This window comes from Equus przewalskii, chromosome 7 (assembly GCF_037783145.1).
Source record: "Equus przewalskii isolate Varuska chromosome 7, EquPr2, whole genome shotgun sequence".
In the NCBI taxonomy this organism is placed as follows: domain Eukaryota; kingdom Metazoa; phylum Chordata; class Mammalia; order Perissodactyla; family Equidae; genus Equus; species Equus przewalskii.
The window spans coordinates 86,872,104-86,891,525 of record NC_091837.1 but is presented as its reverse complement, the minus strand read 5'-3'; the positions used below and the strand labels follow the sequence as shown (position 1 = coordinate 86,891,525).

Below are 19,422 nucleotides of genomic sequence, written 5' to 3'. Positions count from 1 at the left end.
CACAGTAACTGGAAGTCAGCAGCGCTCTCTCCTTTGATGTTTACATTTCAAAGAGGTGGTTCCTGACTCCTTGAGAAAGGCATTCCTGGTTCTTAAAGCTGACAAAAGATCTGTTTAGTTTTCAAAAGTATTTATATACATTTCAGAGAGGGGAAAGTACTTACAATTTTAAGTTTTCTAAAGTAAATGTTCTAAGAAAAAGGGAGGGGAGAGCAATCTTTGCCCCATTTTCAAAAGAGAGAATTAAGCCTCTTAATTTTAATTTGTATTTGTCCTTCATTCTAGAAGTTCATGACACATGCCATTGGCCTACCAAGTTATCATAAGTTCTACCCAGAGGCAAGAGTTTCACCAACATCTCACACTGCACATCATTTCCCAGCTTCCTTATCACTTTTCTGTATTCTGTGGGGGGTCAGAGTTTGCTGCCCCAAAATGTGTCTCTTTAGCTTGATTATTTTGAAGAACAAAAGACTCAGAAAAAAACTTTGACCTTCCCCTTAACTGCCTAAAAGAATTTAAGATAGAAGGCCTGTCCTAGGAAGGAACTATCACCATAGATAACTCTAGGTGTGGTAGACAGGAAGGCACCTAGCAAGGCCCATTTTATCAAAGTTCTCTCTCAGGTCATATTGTCTATAGATGGCCCAGAAAGCATTTGTTTACCAAACATTTGCTATTCCATCTCCATCTGAATTGCCTTCCTCCCCTCTGAAGTCCCAAACCACTACTCCTAACATCCTCCATTGTCTTTAGCTGAAGATTAAGGTGGTGGCTTTGTCATTTTGGCGAGTTACTCAGTTTTCCTCAGTTTCTCCCATGTATACATGTCATTAAATTTGTTTGATTTTCTCCTGTTATTCTGTCTCATGTCAATTTAATAAACCAGCCAGAAGAACCTAGAGGGTAGAGGAATAATTTTTCTTCCCCTACAATCCTTTGTCTAACCACTACTTCAGTGCTACATATTTTAGGGCCATTTATTTATTACTGCAGCACTCCTGCTATCAATTTCTATCAGGATCAAATAGACTTATTCTTAAATAATAAACAAAATCTCAGTGGTTTAATGAAATAGGAATTTCTCACTCATGCTAGTTCACTTTGGTTCTGGGCAAGTATCCTGAGCAACCAGGACAACACTTGCATAAAAATAAATGCATTAGCTCAGGCATACATCACTTCTGTTCATAGCCCTTTGCTGGAACTAGTCAGATGGTTCCCCAGACTGCACTGGGTGTTGGGAAATGCCAGGGAGCATGAGATATTTGGAAAGCAGTACTGTGTAGGCAAAAGGGCATTAAATCCAATTTTAGGGACTTAGGAAAGATTTACTGAAGGAAATGGTCTGCAAGTGGAATCATAAAAGATGAGTTGGGATTATTCAAGCTAAAGTGGGAGGGTGGGGGGAGGTGGCAGGACATTCAGGATGGATGGACAGCATGGGCAAAGCGTAGATGTTCTTTATTAGTTGCTTTTGCTGCTGAAGTTGAGAGTGGGAAGCAGGAAGTAGGCAGAGAGTTTGCTGGAAAGGCAGATAAAACTCAGAACCAGAAGCGCTTTGTAGGCCATGCCAAAAAACTTGGTCTTTGTCTTACAGGCAGTAGGGAGTTGCTTTTAATGTAGAAAAGTAAACATAGATTTAAATTTTAGATATATCTATCTAGTGACGTTGTGGGATATCTCATAATGGATCCTTTAACTAGGTTAAGAATTTCAAATAAATAGAGTAGCCAGATGTCTTAGTCCATTTGGGCCGCTATAACAAAATGCCGCAGACTGGTGGCTTATGAACAACAGAAATTTATTTCTCACTGTTCTAGAGGCGAGGAAGTGCAAGATCATGGCTCTGGCAGATCTGGTGTCTGCTGAGAGTTTCCCGGGTCACAGATGCCATCTTGTTGCGTGTGTTTTCACATAATAGAAGGGGCTAGGGAGCTCTCTGGTGTCTCTTTTATAAGGGCATTAATTTCATTTATGAGAGCTCCAGGCTCATGACCTAATCACCTCCCAACTGTCCCACCAACTAATATCATCACCTTGGGGGTTAGGATTCAACATATGAATTTTGGGGGGGCACAAACATTCAGATCACAGCACTAGGTCATTCTTTCCTGAGCAATCATGGTGTGAAAAGACCTGGAAGAATGAACCAGACAACTCAGACTTGACTTCTGCATTTGCCAGTCACTTACTTTCCACGTGACCTCAGTTACACCTTATTAAACTTTGTGAGGATTTTCTCATCCATGAAAACTTGATAAAAATGTTTTCTGTGATGACCACCTTCAGTGCTGACATAAGGATAAAATGAAATAATGTGCTTTGAAAGTTATCAGATGTAACATATATATAAGAGATGGTTAATTCAGCAAACATCTATTTTTACATGCACAGCACTGTACGAGGCAACATAGGGAATCTAAAAGGATCCCTTGCTTTGAAGAAATCAACATTCTTCCACGAAAAGAGCTAAAACACCCAGGCATGATTTTGAAGTATCAGCTGCAGAATGTAATTACAAAATGGAGACTGTATTTTAACAAATATGCTGAGTGTAAACAAAGGGACCTTTTCTGGGGAAGTGGTCATCTGTGGAGGCGACATATACATCAGTGTTTTGTCACAATTTTAGACTGATTTATGAAACCTTTAAGAGGAATTTTCAAAGCGAGTTAATGTGCCACTCAAGATCAGTCTTATGACTTTGGGGTCATTTCGTTTAATTGTGGTGATAACCACACACATAAGCCTCATAACACTATGACGCTAGAAATCCACCCACGAACACTAAGGAATGAGGGGCGAAAATTAAATAGGCAGAGTCCTGTCAAAATCCCACACAAATGAAAATATTTTAGTCCTTAGTCAAATGGGTAAACTTACCACTGACTCAAATGTTAATTTTTTTGCATTTTTTTGCAATAGTTTGCTATTTTAAGAAAATGTACACTCAAGTCTTCTACTTTTGTTAGACAAATGTTAAATCTCCCACAACAAAAATCTAGCAAGAGAAAAGTAGCATTACAGCTGCTTTTGCATTTGCAAGATTAGTTTTTTCCTGGTATTGAATCAATTCTAGATAAAAATTATGAATTCACCTTACCTTTAGCTGTCACAGACACACAGTATATTATATACATGTGGTCATGCTAGTAATTAATTCATGATGTGCATTTTAAGCTAGAACTATAATTTCACTAAACCTAAAAAATTTAGAATTATCTAAGTATTTTTAAGCAACAGCAAAACGGTAGAGAAAAAAATACTTTCCATGTGGTGAAGAAAATTGAAATTTTCAAAATCAGCCATTTCAAAACATTTTTTGGGGACTTCCCTTTAATTTTTTATTTGCTGTGATTTTTACCATCTTATTATAGCCTCTTGATCATTTTTTTTTAAAAATTATAAATTTAATAAATTAAATAATTTCAATTATCATAAATAAAACAAGTCAAAAGAGGTTTAAAAAGGGTTAAAAGGGACAAAAAGCTAACATTTTTTATGCACTGAATACATTCCAAACATTTGCCTAATTCTCACATACATCACAAAAGGCATTTTGTCACAAAATAGATATTTTGGTCCTTATTTTCACAAACGAAGGACATAAGACACAAGAATGAAAATCAATTTGGCCAAACACATAGAAGAAAACCAGTATTTCAATCCAAGTCTAATAAGTGCGGCAAAAACACATGTCCTTCCATTATAACATAACTCAGCTAACACATCTTAGGCTTCATGTTGCAAGTCAAAAAATAAATATTTGTGTGGTGGAGGGAAATTGTTTCAGCAGCAATTACTAATAAGTGATAGAAATTTATCATATCATTTGGCACAAGGTATTAGAGTATGAGAAACAATATGACTATAAAATGTAGGTCAAAAATATATTCCAACACTTCTAGACACTAGATTTCTTTTATTCCCCAGTTTTATTGAGGTGTAATAGACAAGTTCAAATTGTATACATTTAAGGTATTCAGTGTAACTTTTTTTTATTAAGACCATTTTTTAGTAGTTTTTAGTTTCTCAGAGAAATGGCAGGAAAGGTACAGAGATTTCCCAGCTACTCCGCTCCCCTACCCAGAACAGTCTCCTGCATTATAACATCCCCACCAGAGTGGCCCATTTGTTGCCTTATTCCATTCTTTCAGATGTATACCCATAAGGAGAATTGCTGGATCATATGGGAATCTTATTTTAGTATTTTTGAAGAACTACCATACTGTTTTCCACAGGGGCTCTACAATTTTACATTTCACATCAACAGGGCAAAAAAGTTCCAGTTTCTCCACATCCTCGCCAACATTTATTATTTTGTGTTTTTTTGATAGTAGCTCTCCTGATGCATGTGAGGTGGCATCTCATTGTAGCTTTGATTTGCATTTCTTTAAAAATGAGTGATGTTAAGCACGCTATCATGTGCTTATTGGACATTGTATATCTTCTTTGGAGAAATGTCTACTTGAGTCCTTTGCTCATTTTTTAATTGGGTTTGTTTGTTGTTAATTTTTCAAAGCTCTCTATATATTCTGGATATTAATCCCTTATCAGATATATGATTTGTAAACATTTTCTTCCACTCTGTGAGTTACCTTTTCACTCTGTTGATACTGTCTTTTATGCGCAAATTCTTTAAGTTTTCAGTAAGTCCAGTTTGTCTATTTTTTTCTTTTGTTGCCTGTGCCTTTTGTGTCATAGTCAAGAAATCATTGCTAAATCCAAAATTGTGAAGCTTTTGCCCTATCTTTTTTCTGAATTTTATAGCTTTAGGTGTTCCATTTAGGTCTTTGATCCATTATGAGTTGATCTTTGTGCTATATAGTGACAGGTAAGGGGAGGACTTCATTCTTTTGCATGTGGAGAAATAGTCTTCCTAGCACCATTTGTTGAAAAGACTGTCCTTTCTCCACTGTACAGTCTTGGCACCTCTGTCAACAATCATTTGACTATATGTGCAAAACTCTTTCCTTTTTTTTTTTGGTGATTCGCCCTGAGCTAATATGCGTTGTCAATTCTCCTTTTTTTCTTTTTTGGCTTGAGGAAGATTAGCCCTGAGCTAATATCTATGCTATTCTTCCTCTATTTTGTATGTGGGATGCCTCCACCACAAGGCTGATGAGTGGAGTAGGTCCGTGCTAGGGATCTGAACCCATGAACCAGGGATGCCAAAGTGGAGCACACAGAACTCCAACCACTCAGCCATGGGGCCGGCCCCAACATTTTACTTTTTTTAAATTTAAAATTTTCCATATGGCAGCATTCACTCTTTGTACTATACAGTTCTCTGGGTTTGGCAACTGTATAGAATTGCATATCCACCACCACAAGCAAGATAAAGAACAGTTCCATCATGCCCAAAAGTTCCTTTATGTTGTTACTTTGTAGCCAATCCCTCTCCACACCCTACCCTCTGTCAATCACTGGTCTCTTTTCTATCTTTTTTTCATATAAATGATATCATAGAGCATGTTGTCTTGAATCTGGCTTCTCTCACTTAGAACAATGCACTCGTGATATATCGTTCTGTGTGTATCAGCTGTTGGCTCCTTTTGTCGCTGAGTAGCACTCTATGGATTTATCAGTTTCTTTATCCATTCAGTGAAGGACATTTGGTTTGTCCAGTTTTTGGCAAAGATAAATAAAATGGCTATTAACATTCATGTACAGATTTTGATACGAATATATCTTTTTATTTTTCATGAGGAAATATCTGTAAGCTCGATTGCTTGGTCATATGTTAAGTGGATGTTTAAGTTTATTTTAAAAAATGCCAAAATTACTGTCCAAAATGGCTATACTATTTTGAATTCTCACCAACATTATATGAGAGTTTCATTTGCTGTGCATCCCTGTCAGCACTTGGTATTGTCAGATTTTTCTCTTTGATTTTAGCCATTATAATAGATATAGAGTTGTATCTCATTTTGGCTTTAATTTGCATTTCTTTAATGACTGACATCATTTGATGTGATTATCAGTCAATCAAATATCTTCTATGGTGAAGTGCCTGCTCAAATCTTTTGCCTATTTTTCAAATTGGGTTGTATTTTTTCTTATTGTTGAGTTTTAAGGTTCTTTATATATTTTGGATACAACTGCTTTGTGAAAAATGTGACTTCCAAATATTTTCTCCAGATCTATGTCTTGTCTTTTTATTCCCTAAAAGTCTCTTTTGCAGAGGTAAGTTTTTAATTTTGATACAATCCAATTAATTTTGGAGGTATCGTGCTTTGGTATTACATTTAAGAACTCTCTGCCTTACCTTTCCTTTTAACTAATTGGTCATGCATTAAAAAGAGGAAGGATTTCTCTCTGCATTATTGATCAAAAAAGCTTCAGGGATAAATTAAGCCTACCTATGACAACACAGAAGCCTTGATTATAGCACGTATAGCATTTGCTTCCATTAACCATCTTTCCAGAGGAACTGTATTGCAATATTTACGTATTGTTTAATTGTTAAACAATTGTTAATAATCTATAACCAGATTTTTATCAGGCTTCTAAATAGAGACAATATTATCACAGTTAATAAGACATATGTTTTAGCACCAATTTTCTTATATTAAGCATTGTGCTGAATAAAGAGATTATATTTTGAACAACAATTTTATAAAAAAAGGATTTGGGGTTCACTTGAATTTTGTTGTGCAGGCACTTGCACTCATTCTGATTTTTGCTTACAATATTTATGTGCTTACATGAAGTGAAAATGCCACATCAGCAGTTAAAAAAGTAGTTTTGTCTTTCATAGAATAAAATTGCACATAATCATGAATCCTATGACAGCCCCTACAGGTCTGGATATCTTTTTTGACTTTTTGATAAAATGAGATTGCATAGCAAATTGGGTGTTTTTTACTCTTAAAGTTGTTATGGTAAAAATGCAATTGCTCTAAGCTGGCATGAGACTATGAATTCAACTCAACACCACGCCCACTGAGGACGATTCTCACTCAAGCTTCCTGGTCAGTCTTCTCCATCCATCCTCACACTCCGCATGAGCTCCTTGAGGCTTATGGAGCATGCTTATAATTCTAAGGATGTACGAGGTATGTTCCTCCAGAAAAGATCATCTAGATCCATTCTTATTGTTTGTTTCTATATTTTATTGGCACAGTAGAATTTAACAATGCATTTTGAAAAAGGCCTGTCAGCAAAAAAAAGAGTATTTCAACATATGCAATTTATTACTTTCTAGTATATGTAGTAATATAAATAAATGACTAAAAATTGCTACCAAATGATAGGACCTGTGCAAAGAGTAACTCAAATAAAACCCAGAAAATGTAGATCTTCAGCTCAATGTTTGCTAGTTTGACTAGCCAGGCGTCACCTGCCAATTTGTCCTTTAAATTGTCCCCTATCTCATCAGCCATGCCCTCCCCCTCCCCCGAACTCCCTCTCCCCTTCCCCAGTCCTGACCCAGGTAACACAATGTCCTGCTTTTAGTATTCTGGATCAAGCATGGACAAAACCTTCTGCCCTTGGCTCCCTTTAACAAGAGTGAGATCATCAGGAATTTACAAATAGATGCACAGAAAAATGGTCAATATCCCAATTATTAAAGGGTAAAGAGTATCCAAAATTCAGAGAAGGAAACAAATACAAATAAACAGTATGCACAAGGACAAACCTTCAATCACAAAGATAAAGAAACAAATGGAAGAGAAAGAACAAAAAAAGATATCCACTCCTCTCTCAAAATAGAAACATCTTAAATCATCATTTTAATGCTTGTGGTTATGAGGTCAAGAAGAGCACTCTCCTTGCATCATTAGAGCGTGTATGAATTGATATTACTTTCCTTGAAAGCAATTTGCTATATTGTGAAGAACCTTGAAGATGTTCACATCCTTTGACCCATTAATTCTTCTTTAAAAAGGCTCCGTTAAGAAAATAATCAGAGGCTTGCACATCTTTTCACAGATGGTCATTGTGGCTTTATTTATAAAAGCTCATTTTGGAAACATCTTAATGTTAAATTAATGATGACATAGCCATATGTTCAGATACCATATAACCATTAGAATCTTGTTTTTAAAGGACTCAGATTACTTCTCAATATAATATTAAGTGAAAATATATTGGAATAAAGTACAGCAAAATATTAAAAATCTTGATTCTTCTCAAGATGGAGAAATTACGAGTGACTTTAAGCTTTTCTTTGCAACTTCTCCCTCAAAAGTTTGTGTTAACTTTTCAATCAGACAATATGAGGTATTAAAAATCTCAATATTAAGGAAAAATGGAGATTTACAAAGGAAATGTAAAAAGTGCAAATCCTGCCCAGGTTATGAAAACAGATTTCTGACCTTATTGTACTCATCTAGGAATAAAGGCCTGGATGTAGCCTGCAGTTTCAAGACGCCCTATCTAGAGAATGCTTGGGGCTCTCTCTCCCTCCTTGGCTCCATTCCTTCCAGAGGAAGTGTTTTATTGTAAAGTTAAGAAATGCTCATTGCCAAACATCCCAACAGTATGAAAGTACATAAAATAAGAATAAAAATCCCCTTCTGCTTTCTTTCCCCACATTTTTTTTTTCACATTAAAAACATTGGGGTATAATTTGGATACAATAATACTCAACAATATTTAGTAAAGAGTTCCATGGTTTTTGACAAATGTCAAAAAATAGAACATTTTTATCAACCCCCAAGTTCCTTTGTGCCCCTTTGAGTTTCATTCTTTACCAATCCCTAACCCCAAGGAACCATTGATTTGCTTTCTGTCACTATAGATTAGTTTTGCCTGTTGTAGAATTTTCTACAAATGGAATCATACATATTGCTTAGAATAATGTTTCTGAGATTCAGCCATGTGTGTGTCATTGGTAGGTAGTATTGTTGTACAACTATATCATAATTTGCCTATCCAGTCACGTAGTGACTTCACCACAATTACCTTATAATGCCACAGATTCATTTTGAGAATGTGATAAATCACGATCCCAGTGTGAAGACTGATGCATTAAATATCTCTTATATGGAATTTCCAAACCTAAGTCTTGTCTTGGATGCATGAACAATATCACAAAGGGGTCATAGCATAATGACATTTATTTAGTTGGTTGAAGCTCATGTCTAAACCCATGTCTGTGAATAATGGCTATGAAGCAAGCATTCATTTCAGACATTTATGGATTCCAACCATATGCTGTGATCAAGAAACCAATGCATTTGCCCTGACAGACTAAGTTTAAAATCTGAGTTACACATTTCATAATTTATGAATTCGCCAACATTTCTTCAGTCATTCTGAATTAATATTTATACTTAGCTAATGTTATTAATACAAACATCTGGATAACTTCTCAAACCTAAAAAGTAATATTTAAACAATTTTATGGAAAACTCCTTTCAATATTGTTTGCTTATAAAATAGTCACAAAAATAATGCCAGCAAGGACATGATGAATTTTATGGGAATCCTATTGCACCAAAAATATAGTAAGATACACCAAAAATACAGTACTGTAATAATATTGCAAAATATATTGCAGGATTAAAATAATTATAAAACTAGTTTGATGCCAGTGTAAGACACGGGAATTATTTTGAATGGGGTAATTAACCTGCCATAGCATTAACACAGTTTTATTCAGATTATCAACAAGAATTTGAAGAAATTATGTATTTTGTGATTCCTACCCTTTATAAAAACAATGGTCACCCTGGGCACCAGGGGACAGAAATTTTCCTTCAGGAGTCTGTCCTTCACCTCCCGCCCCTGGTTGCTGCCCTTCGAGCTTACCTTCCTGACTCAAACGTGAACCACGTTGAGTCCCGCCCATATCTCCTCAGTGAGCTGAGAGGCCACATCACCAGTTTGACCTTGGCATTGTGGATATCCCAGAGATAGATATTCTCATGAGTGATCTGCATTGTGCATTCGCCATAAATATCCAGATTTGGTGTAGGCATCAGATACACATTGAATCGCTCTGTAAAGAAACAAAGAATGGAGAAAATTAAGTGAAAAGAGGTGTGACTCTTTATGGCAGCATTGTAATTTATTTGTATACCTTTCTATAGCCTTCAGAAAGCATTACCATGTCCCTTGGTGACATCAATATACACTGCAAAATGCTATCTTTTTCCATTTGGTGTATGAAACATTAATGAAAACATTTTCAATCATTAATTCATCCCCTCATTCTACAACTTTTTGTTGCAAGCATTCTCTGTGATGGGATGAAATGGTTAAATTGCACAGTGGAACCATCAGGGTGAAAAGCTAAGTGGGGTCTCTGCCCAAATGGTGCTCACTGTCTGCTCCTTTACACAATCTAAAGTGGATATCAGAGATACAATTCCTGAATGTCTTACTGAATTTAAGCAAGAATTTACTCAATCTGACCTTTGTGGTGTGCAGCATTCAACGCACACTGAGACTGACTCTCAAAGCACACTACGTCCATGGCCACAGCCAGCATGCTAACTGTGGATCTTCACCGCCGCCCTCTGCGGAACCTCAGACACTGCTTTGGCAAGCGAAACAAAAATATACAACTGCTTTCATCCCTGGATATTTTATTGTTGAAAATCTGACTATTAGGCAAGCATTCCAAACCTCTCTTTATAACGTCTGTGTACCTCAAAGGCTACCACAAAATTCTGCAGCCATGTAAATGTATTACATGCACTTTATTTTGAAAAGAAAGTTAGCTCATAAGTTCCAGAAAGTAAAGAATTTTGTATGACCTATAAAGTGTCCTATAAAATATCACTACTTCCCATCACCATATTTTGATTTATAGGAAGTGATCAATAAATATTGGTTAACTGTATGAATGAAATAAATATATCCCCTGATGAATAAGGCCTGCGAGAATAGAAGAATTACAAAATAAATGAGTCCTGATAACTAAAAGTTTAAGAATTACTGGCAGATATATTTTTGTGAGTTTGAATTTAATTGTGAATAGTGCTTTAAAGGCAGTTGAATTAATTATTTTGGGGGCCATATTGGTATAGCTGCTGTTGGAAAAGGATTGATATATTTAGAAATGTGTTATCATCCACCATAATGCCATGATCTTAAACACTGTATGTTTGCAGGTACTGAGCTGGAATTGTCTGTATAATAAAAAGAATCTTTCCTATGACAGGTATTTTGTAAAGTACAGATATGCTGATGACAAAAAAGCCAATATTCAGATTCCAAATGGGTTAAATTTAACTTAAGCACGACAGCTTGAAATTTAGTAACTATGTGGACAATATTTATATTCAACTGTCTAGATATTTTTGGACCAAAATTAATTTGATTCAATTTTCTACTTGCATTATAGACCCATGAAACTGATACATATATAGATTTCACATTCATTTTCTAAAGAAAAAAAGCAAAATGAGATAAATTCTATGAAGAAAGAACATTGCCCCATTAACTGTCTGCGATAAAAAAGCCCATATCTATATCTGTTTCTATATCTACCTATCTATACACATATTCCATAAACCTAAAACTCCATTGTGCAGGCAAGTAAAGTATCAAGTTTTAGCATTAAATTCATCACTCATATTCCCATCACAATTCCCACTCCAATGGGATTACAAGTAGTAAATTAAAGGGACATGATCTCATAGAAAAATACAAATGAAACTCGGACCCAACAGAGTGACTCAGAAATATAGATAACACCTGAATAGCAATCTTCTTTTCTTTGATCAAGACCCTTTTGATGAAGTTCAGCTTTTACATTTGGAACTAATAATACGTCAGTGGCATCTGTTGTGCAGAGGGAAAATATTATCATGATAAAAGTGGAAAGGAAAACACTACTCTAAATTCTTTCCTTTCCATCAATTCCAGAGTCTGAAGATAGTAACTCAAGAGTAATTGCCAAAATGCCAAGAAATAACACTTCTTCCAAAACCCTGAAATTAATAAACATCATTAACCAATCTTACTGTTGCTTAAGGCTACATTGACCCTTGAAATTCACATCCATAGTTAGATATTTGGAAAAAAGAACATGTAAAAAACGAATCCTGACATTGAGTATCCTTCAAATGAATGGTACATGAAACATTACATATAACCTACAGAGTACTACAGAAGACCCAGAAGAACCATTCCATTTTCACTGAAATGTCTGTGTGCTCTAATGGTAGCAGATAAAACCTGGTAATAATAAATAAGAAAGAATGATCATCTCAGTAGATGCAGAGAAAGCATTTGACAAGATATAGCATGCATTTATAATAAAAACTCTGAATAAAATGGGTATAGAAGGAAAGTGCCTCAACATAATAAAGGCCATATATGACAAACCCACAGCTAATATTATACTCAATGATGAAAACTAAAAGCTATCCTTTTAAGAACAGGAAGAAGACAAACATGCTCACTTTCTCCACTCTTATTTAACAGAGTATTGGAAGTCCTAGCCAGAGCAATCAGGCAAGAAAAATAAATAGAAGGGATCCAAATTGGAAAGGAAGAAGTAAAACTCACTGTTTGCGGATGACATGATTCTATACATAGAAAACCCTAAAGAATTCACTAAGAAACTATTAGAAATAATAAATGAATACAGTAAAGTTGCAGGATAAAAGAAATCAACATAGGGGCCAGCCTAGTGGCACAGTGGTTAAGTTCACACGTTCCACTTCAGTGGCCCGGGGTGTGCCGGTTCAGATCCTGGGTGTGGACATGGCACCACTTGGCAAGTCATACTGTGGTAGGCGTCCCACATATAAAGTAGAGGAAGATGGGCACAGATGTTAGCTAGGGCCAGTCTTCCTCAGCAAAAAGAGAAGGATTGGCAGGAGTTAGCTCAGGGCTAATCTTCCTTAAAAAGAAAAAAAAACAACATAAAAACTTAGTTGCATTTCTGTACACTAACAACAAAATAGCGGAAGGAGAAATTAAGAATACAATCTCATTTACAATAATGACAAAAAGAATAAAATACCTTGGAATAAATTTAACCAAAAAGGTGAAAGACCTGTTCACTGAAAACTATAAAACGTTGTTGAAAGAAATTAAAGAAGACACAAAGAAATGGAAAGATATGCTGTGCTCTTGGATTGCAAGAATTAACATAGTTAAAACGTCCATACTTCCTAAAGCAATCTACAGATTCAGTGCAATCCCTATGAAAGTCCCAATGACATTTTCACAGAAATAGAACAAAGAATCCTAAAATTTGTATGGAACAACAAAAGACCCCAAATAGCCAAAGGAATACTGAGAAAAAAGAACAAAGCTGGAGGTATCACACTCCCTGATTTAAAAATATACTACAAAGTTATGGTAATCAAAACAGCATGGTACTGGCACAAAAACAGACATATACATCAATGGAACAGAATCAAGAACCCAGAAATAAATCCACACATCTACGGACAGCTAATTTTCCACAAGGGAGCCAAGAACATACAATAGAGAAAGGAGAGTCTCTTCAGTAAATGGTGTTGGGAGGACTGGACAGCAAAAGAATGAAAGTAGAATAGCATCTTACAACATATACAAAAATTAACCCCAAAGGAATTAAAGACTTGAATGAAAGACCTGAAACCATAAAACTTCTAGAAGAAAACGTAAGCAGTATGCTCTCTGACATTGGTCTTAGCAGCATGTTTTCGAATACCATGTCTCACCAGGCAAGCAAAACAAAATAAATAATAAACAAATAGGACTATATCAAATTTAAAAGCTTCAGCACAGCAAAGGAAACTATGAACAAAATGAAGACAACTTAACAATTGGGAGAAGATATTTTCAAACCATATATCTGATAAGGAGTCAATTTATAAAATATATAATGAACTCATACAACTCAACAACAAAAAAACACAACCCAATCAAAAAATGGGCAGAGGATATGAACAGACATTTTTCCCAAGAAGATATACAGATGGCAAAGAGGCACATGACAAGATGTTCAACATCACTAATTATTAGGGAATGCAAATCAAAACTACAATGAAATCTCACCTCATACCCATAAGAATAGCTATTATTAAAAAGACAAGAAATAAGTGCTGGAGAAGATGGAGAGAAAAGGGAACTCTCATACACTGCTGGTGGGAATGTAAACTGGTGGAGACGCTATGGAAAACAGTATGGAGATTCCTCAAAAAATTAAGAATAGAACTACCATATGATCCAGCTATTCCACTGCTGGGTATTTATCTAAAGAATACAAAAACATGAATGCAAAAAGATATTTGCACCCCTAAGTTCATTGCAGCATTATTTACAATAGCTAAGGCTTGGAAACAACCTCAGTGCCCATCAATGGATGAGTGGATAAAGAAGATGTGGTATATGTACACACTGGGATAATACTTCAGTTATAAAAAAAGATGAAAATTTGCCATTTGACCTCAAGGGTATTACACTAAGCGAAATAGAAATAAGTCAGCCAGATAAAGTCAAATACAGTACGATTTCACTGATAAGCAGAAGATAAAAACAATGACAGCAACAACAAACAAACAAACACACAGATACAGAGATTAGATTGGTGGTTAGCAGAGGGAAGGGGGGAGGGAGGATGGTAATTGTCTTTTGGTGTGAACGTGATGTAGTCTGTACAGAAGTAAAAATACAATTATGTACACTTGAAATTTATATAATGTTATAAACAAATGTTACCTCAATTGAAAAAAATTAAGAAAAAAAGCGCATCAAGATAGAAATGAGCATGGCATTGTTCAGAGAACAGTCTTGGCAGATGGACTTCCAGTATAGAACCTCTCACACAGTTTTGCACTTGTTTGTCTTAATAAGCAATACATTTCTTATTACAAAATAAAAAAAGAAAGAGTACAATCGTCACAATGGACATTGGAGAAAGCAGGGAAATCATGAATAAGTGAATTTCATAAGATTCACATGATATAGAGTGATTGGATAATTTGTCCCAAAGGAGTCCTTCCAGGGCCAGCTCCAGGCAATAAAAAGCAGGGGACATAGTCTGTGATGTCCCTTCCCTCCTGCCTGCCTTCTACTGTCCCAGTCTTCACAACTTCGTTACCTAGCAGCTCAAGTCAACCCTTTCTTGCTTTGGTTTAGAAGGCTCCCATCTTCCTTTTCATGCTATTTCTTGCATCTTCTGAAAAGAATTATCCTAAGAAAATTTATTTTCAATTTTTAAATATTCAAAATCTAACTTCATCTATGGTTAATTTCCAGGGATTTGAGATTCAATTAAAATGTACACTTATTTAACCCAGCAGGAAACTAGGCACATAGAGATGAGGGCAGCAAGTCAGGTTATACAGTAAGTTATACTTCTTTGAATCCTATTATAATGGAAGGAAGATTTTTGAATTTGCTATGCATAAATTATTTTATGCCCTTAGTAATATAAAACACGTTAGTTTACTAAAATTTGTTATGGTTTCCATTGGAAAGACCATTTCAATATGGCATAGTTAAAATTGGCTCCACTAAAAGGACTTTTTAAAGTGTTACCTTTGTGACATCAGGTAGGCATTTTAAATCACTCTCTAATCACATTGCTTTCTTATTTAAGAAACATTTGGGTTTTACTGCCTAGGGATCTGGTTTTCAAGCTTTAGCGAGTATTGAAATGACCTGGAAGGCTTGTTTCAACACCGATTGCTGGGCATCCTCTACCCTTATCGTTTCTGACACAGAAGGTCTGTGCTGGAGCCGGGTAATTTAAATTTCTGGTTGTTCCCAGGGAATGTTGGTGCTTCTGCTCTGGGGACCACATTTTGAAAGAACTGTTGATTTGTGAAACTCATTTTAGAATATTGCCAAGGAAGTCATGGCATTAGAGAAACCACAAGGAATGCTTTTGAAAAGTGATGCTATGTTCCAGTAGAACAAACCAGCACATTTTATTCAAAAGCGTTCTCTCATCTCTGCTCAAATAAATTAATCCCATCTCAATTGATTCATGACTGATTTTGCAAGAGACAGTTTTCACGCCAGATGGAACAAAAGAAGGGAGAGAAGCATGGAAAGAAAGGAAATGTCTGAAAGATAGTTTACAATTCACCAAGATATGTCCATTCCAACTATTCTCTTTTAAGATAATCAACAATAACAATAAAAATTATTAAGTAGCACTAAACAATACATTTCCAAAGGGACTGAAAAGAATTAGAAAAGAAACTAGTTGTCGAAACAATGATAATAATACCCTGAAACATGAATACAAATTCTACTAATATGAAGTCTTGTGAAGAAATACATTGTTTAAAATATTATGTAAAAACTATATTAGATCAAAATGTATTCATACATATAAACTATAGAATTCTGGAGTGAAAAAGAATCCTAAACACACTGCCTATGAAATCATATTTTGGCAAAATTTAGATTTGAGGAAGGGCTGATATATGAGAAAACAATTTTATTTTAAATGGCCAAAAGCAATAACGAGGTGGAATATTTATTAAAGTAATTGTTCCATCCAGCAAAGATACTTATTATTATTGAATCTGCATTTACAAGGGCATTTTACTTGAGTGCTGGATTAAGAAGTCCAAAGGAACAGACCATGCCCCAAAAGGCCTGGGACACAGGGTTTAGGTCCAACCACAAAAACAGTCTCCAGGGGTTACAAAACAAGGTTTTGGTCAAACTGGACTGGACAAGGTCTGGTGAGAAAGGGTAGTTACACTCGGGAGAAATGGTCCTGAGGGATAGGGAGACCCCAGGCGATGTGCAGGAGATTGAACGGGTCATCATCCCTGAGAAGGACAGAAACGTTCCTTTCTCAGCCAGGGAGGTTTTAAATAGATCTAGTTGAGGGAAGAAGCTAATCCAAGTATAGCAATTAGCTTGAGCCTGGCAGGTGGAGGTAGGTGGAGCATGTAGCTGCAGCAGGAAGCAGAGGATCAGAGATGAGGTTTCTGACATGAAGCAGAACAACATCTAGTGAGTAGAAGAAAATAAACAGAAAACAAAAGGATGATGAGCTCTCCAACCAGTTCGTTGCTAATTTGCATCTTGTAACAAGACAGATGGAAAACTGGTTTTAAGGGAGAACCAGGCTGAAAAACAGACATATCTGCTCAGCTAAGTTTCCCTTATAACAAATCAAAATTTTTCTTTGAACAGGCTTTTGGAATTTATGTATTAAATAATTTTGTGCATCTAGCACATAGTGAACATTCAGTGCATTGTGATTGCATAATATAAAATGCATCTTTTGTATATTAGTTGCTTAGTTAGAAGAAATTTGAGAAACGTCTATTGGACGTCAACTCCTTTTTTCAAGGAAGAGTTCTTGTAAGTTTTAGTTGCTAGCTGATTGCTGAACACACTTAATCCCCTCTATCCATCCCACTACTTTAGAAGTTATGGGTTTGAAGGTTGGGTCAAAAGAAAGAAGGGAACATGGAACTAAGTATTACCCTTGAATATTTGGAAACAAGGAGATTCATAAATATTACAATCCATCAGGCTTTTCATGGGGAAAGGTTAAATTTTATAGTATCTCCAGCTAAGTGGGCAGGTGTGAACTACACTTTTACCTTCTCTTCCTCTTAAAATACAACTATGACTCAAGAGGAGAAGCCCCACCAAAAGGAAGGTGTTTGTTAGCTCTTTGGTGATATCCCCAATTTTCTTAATTTCAATCCCAGGGTCTTCCAGAGAGTAGAGACTTAAATATTTGTTAAAGTTCATTAATTAAAATGTTTGGGTATTACTAACTTAAATAACAAAGAAAATTAATAATTACAAACATTTATATATAATATATAAACTAGTTATGTAATGATTAATAATAGCTGTGAATAACTGGACAATTTATTTATAATTTCAAATCTCTTAGCTGTTCCCATCAACCAGTGATTCCACAAAGTAAAACTCACTCTATGTATAATTTACTGGTCAAAATAACTTTAAAGATTTAACTGAGATTATCTTATGGCAAGAGAATTCATCTTTTTTTCCTTAAAATGTCAAGTGATCAGAAAACCCAATATTTATGGAAGACTGTTTAACTTAAATGTATTATTGCAGCTAGTTCATTAAAAGACTCAAACTTAGTTGTCCCATCAAATGTGAAACATATCTTGTCCCGTTGGTGACCTTTATCTCCTTACTTGGCAATCATGAACAGCTGCAGCCCGCATCCTGCATCCTGACCTCAGATTCATTGGAGTGAGAATGGAGACCACTACACCTGCAAACTCGGGTTATCCCCAGGACTCCCTGGCGCACTGCACTGGTGCCAGTCTGGGCAAGACTACGTGACTCGACAGATCCACAAGCAGGGGTGAGTCCAGAGGTCAGTCTCCCAATCTGGCAAACAATCCAAATCCTGAGTGCTGCTCCAGCCTCTCCCCTCTCATCCTGCTTAGAGGGGGTGTGCCCCCTCCTTTCTGCCCTTCTCCTGTGAAAGACCTTCAAAGAATTCTCTTCAAAGAATCTTCCAGCCTGGTCTTTAGAATGTCTTGGTGCTTTTCACCCATTATCCACCTCTCTGGGCTGCAGCGCATTTCTGAGACTGCAAGAAAGTCCCATTCTAGGCTCTATATTTAACAATTGCTACATCCCGATTCAAAACATGAAATCTTAATATTAATACTAAATTAATAAAGAGTTTACTAAATGTTATTTAGTCAGAAGGCCAGAGTCACTGGTCTAATACTAAGCATTAAGGAATAAGTCCATAAGAATCTGATATTTGAAAAACCGAACACCTGCTTGGGAGTGTTGGAATTTATTACTGAGTATTCGTCTCAATTTGGAATCTAGGTTCATCTCATTGTTTGATACAATGTGTTTTGTTTTTAACAGTTATATGAAGTGCTCAAAAAAGTTAAATAGAACCAGATATTACTCAGAAAATAATATATTTCAAGATCATTCTGAACTTTATATTCTTATCTACAAACTTCCATAATATTGGGATATTGCAGTGGTCAGCCTTCAATTTCAGCAGCTGTAGAAATGGAACCACATTGAGAAAGCCGATATTTGCACATTTAGACACCTCCTGAGATCTGTATAATGCAATTACCAGCAATGAAACAAGCATGATTTATGCTTGTCGACATTTGTGGAACTCTTCAGAAATTGTGACTCCATTTCCATCATAGTACTGAAATCTGTCAAAATTTATTTTATTATAACGTGGCAAGAGCAATAAATTCAGTTGCCAGGTGCCATCTGCTCAATGGCCACTGTGAATTGGAACTCTTTTATTTCTTGAGTCAATTGGCAGCACTTAAAAAAAAAAACATAGAAATACTTTTTAATTCCCCAGCAATTTCTTTGTTTGTTTCTTTCTTTTTTAAATGACTGTTGACAGCATTTTATCTGCATTTCCAAGTAACTCATGTTCATTGTAGAAATACAGAAAGTCATTTAAAAAATAAAATAAATTCCACTGCTATTATACCTTACAGAGATAGTCTCCGTGAAAGTAATACTGTATCTTAAGATACAAACATATTCATATATAATTAT

General features: G+C 35.7%; 1 protein-coding gene across 1 annotated transcript in view; it reads right to left on the bottom strand.

Annotated features, from left to right (window-relative positions):
• Window positions 1-19,422, bottom strand: part of DOK6 (docking protein 6) — a 411,319-nt gene that overhangs the window by 146,615 nt on the left and 245,282 nt on the right. The window contains exon 5 of the mRNA XM_070627867.1: window positions 9,763-9,952. Coding sequence (XP_070483968.1) covers window positions 9,763-9,952 — 190 coding nt within the window. The remainder of the gene's footprint in view (window positions 1-9,762; window positions 9,953-19,422) is intronic.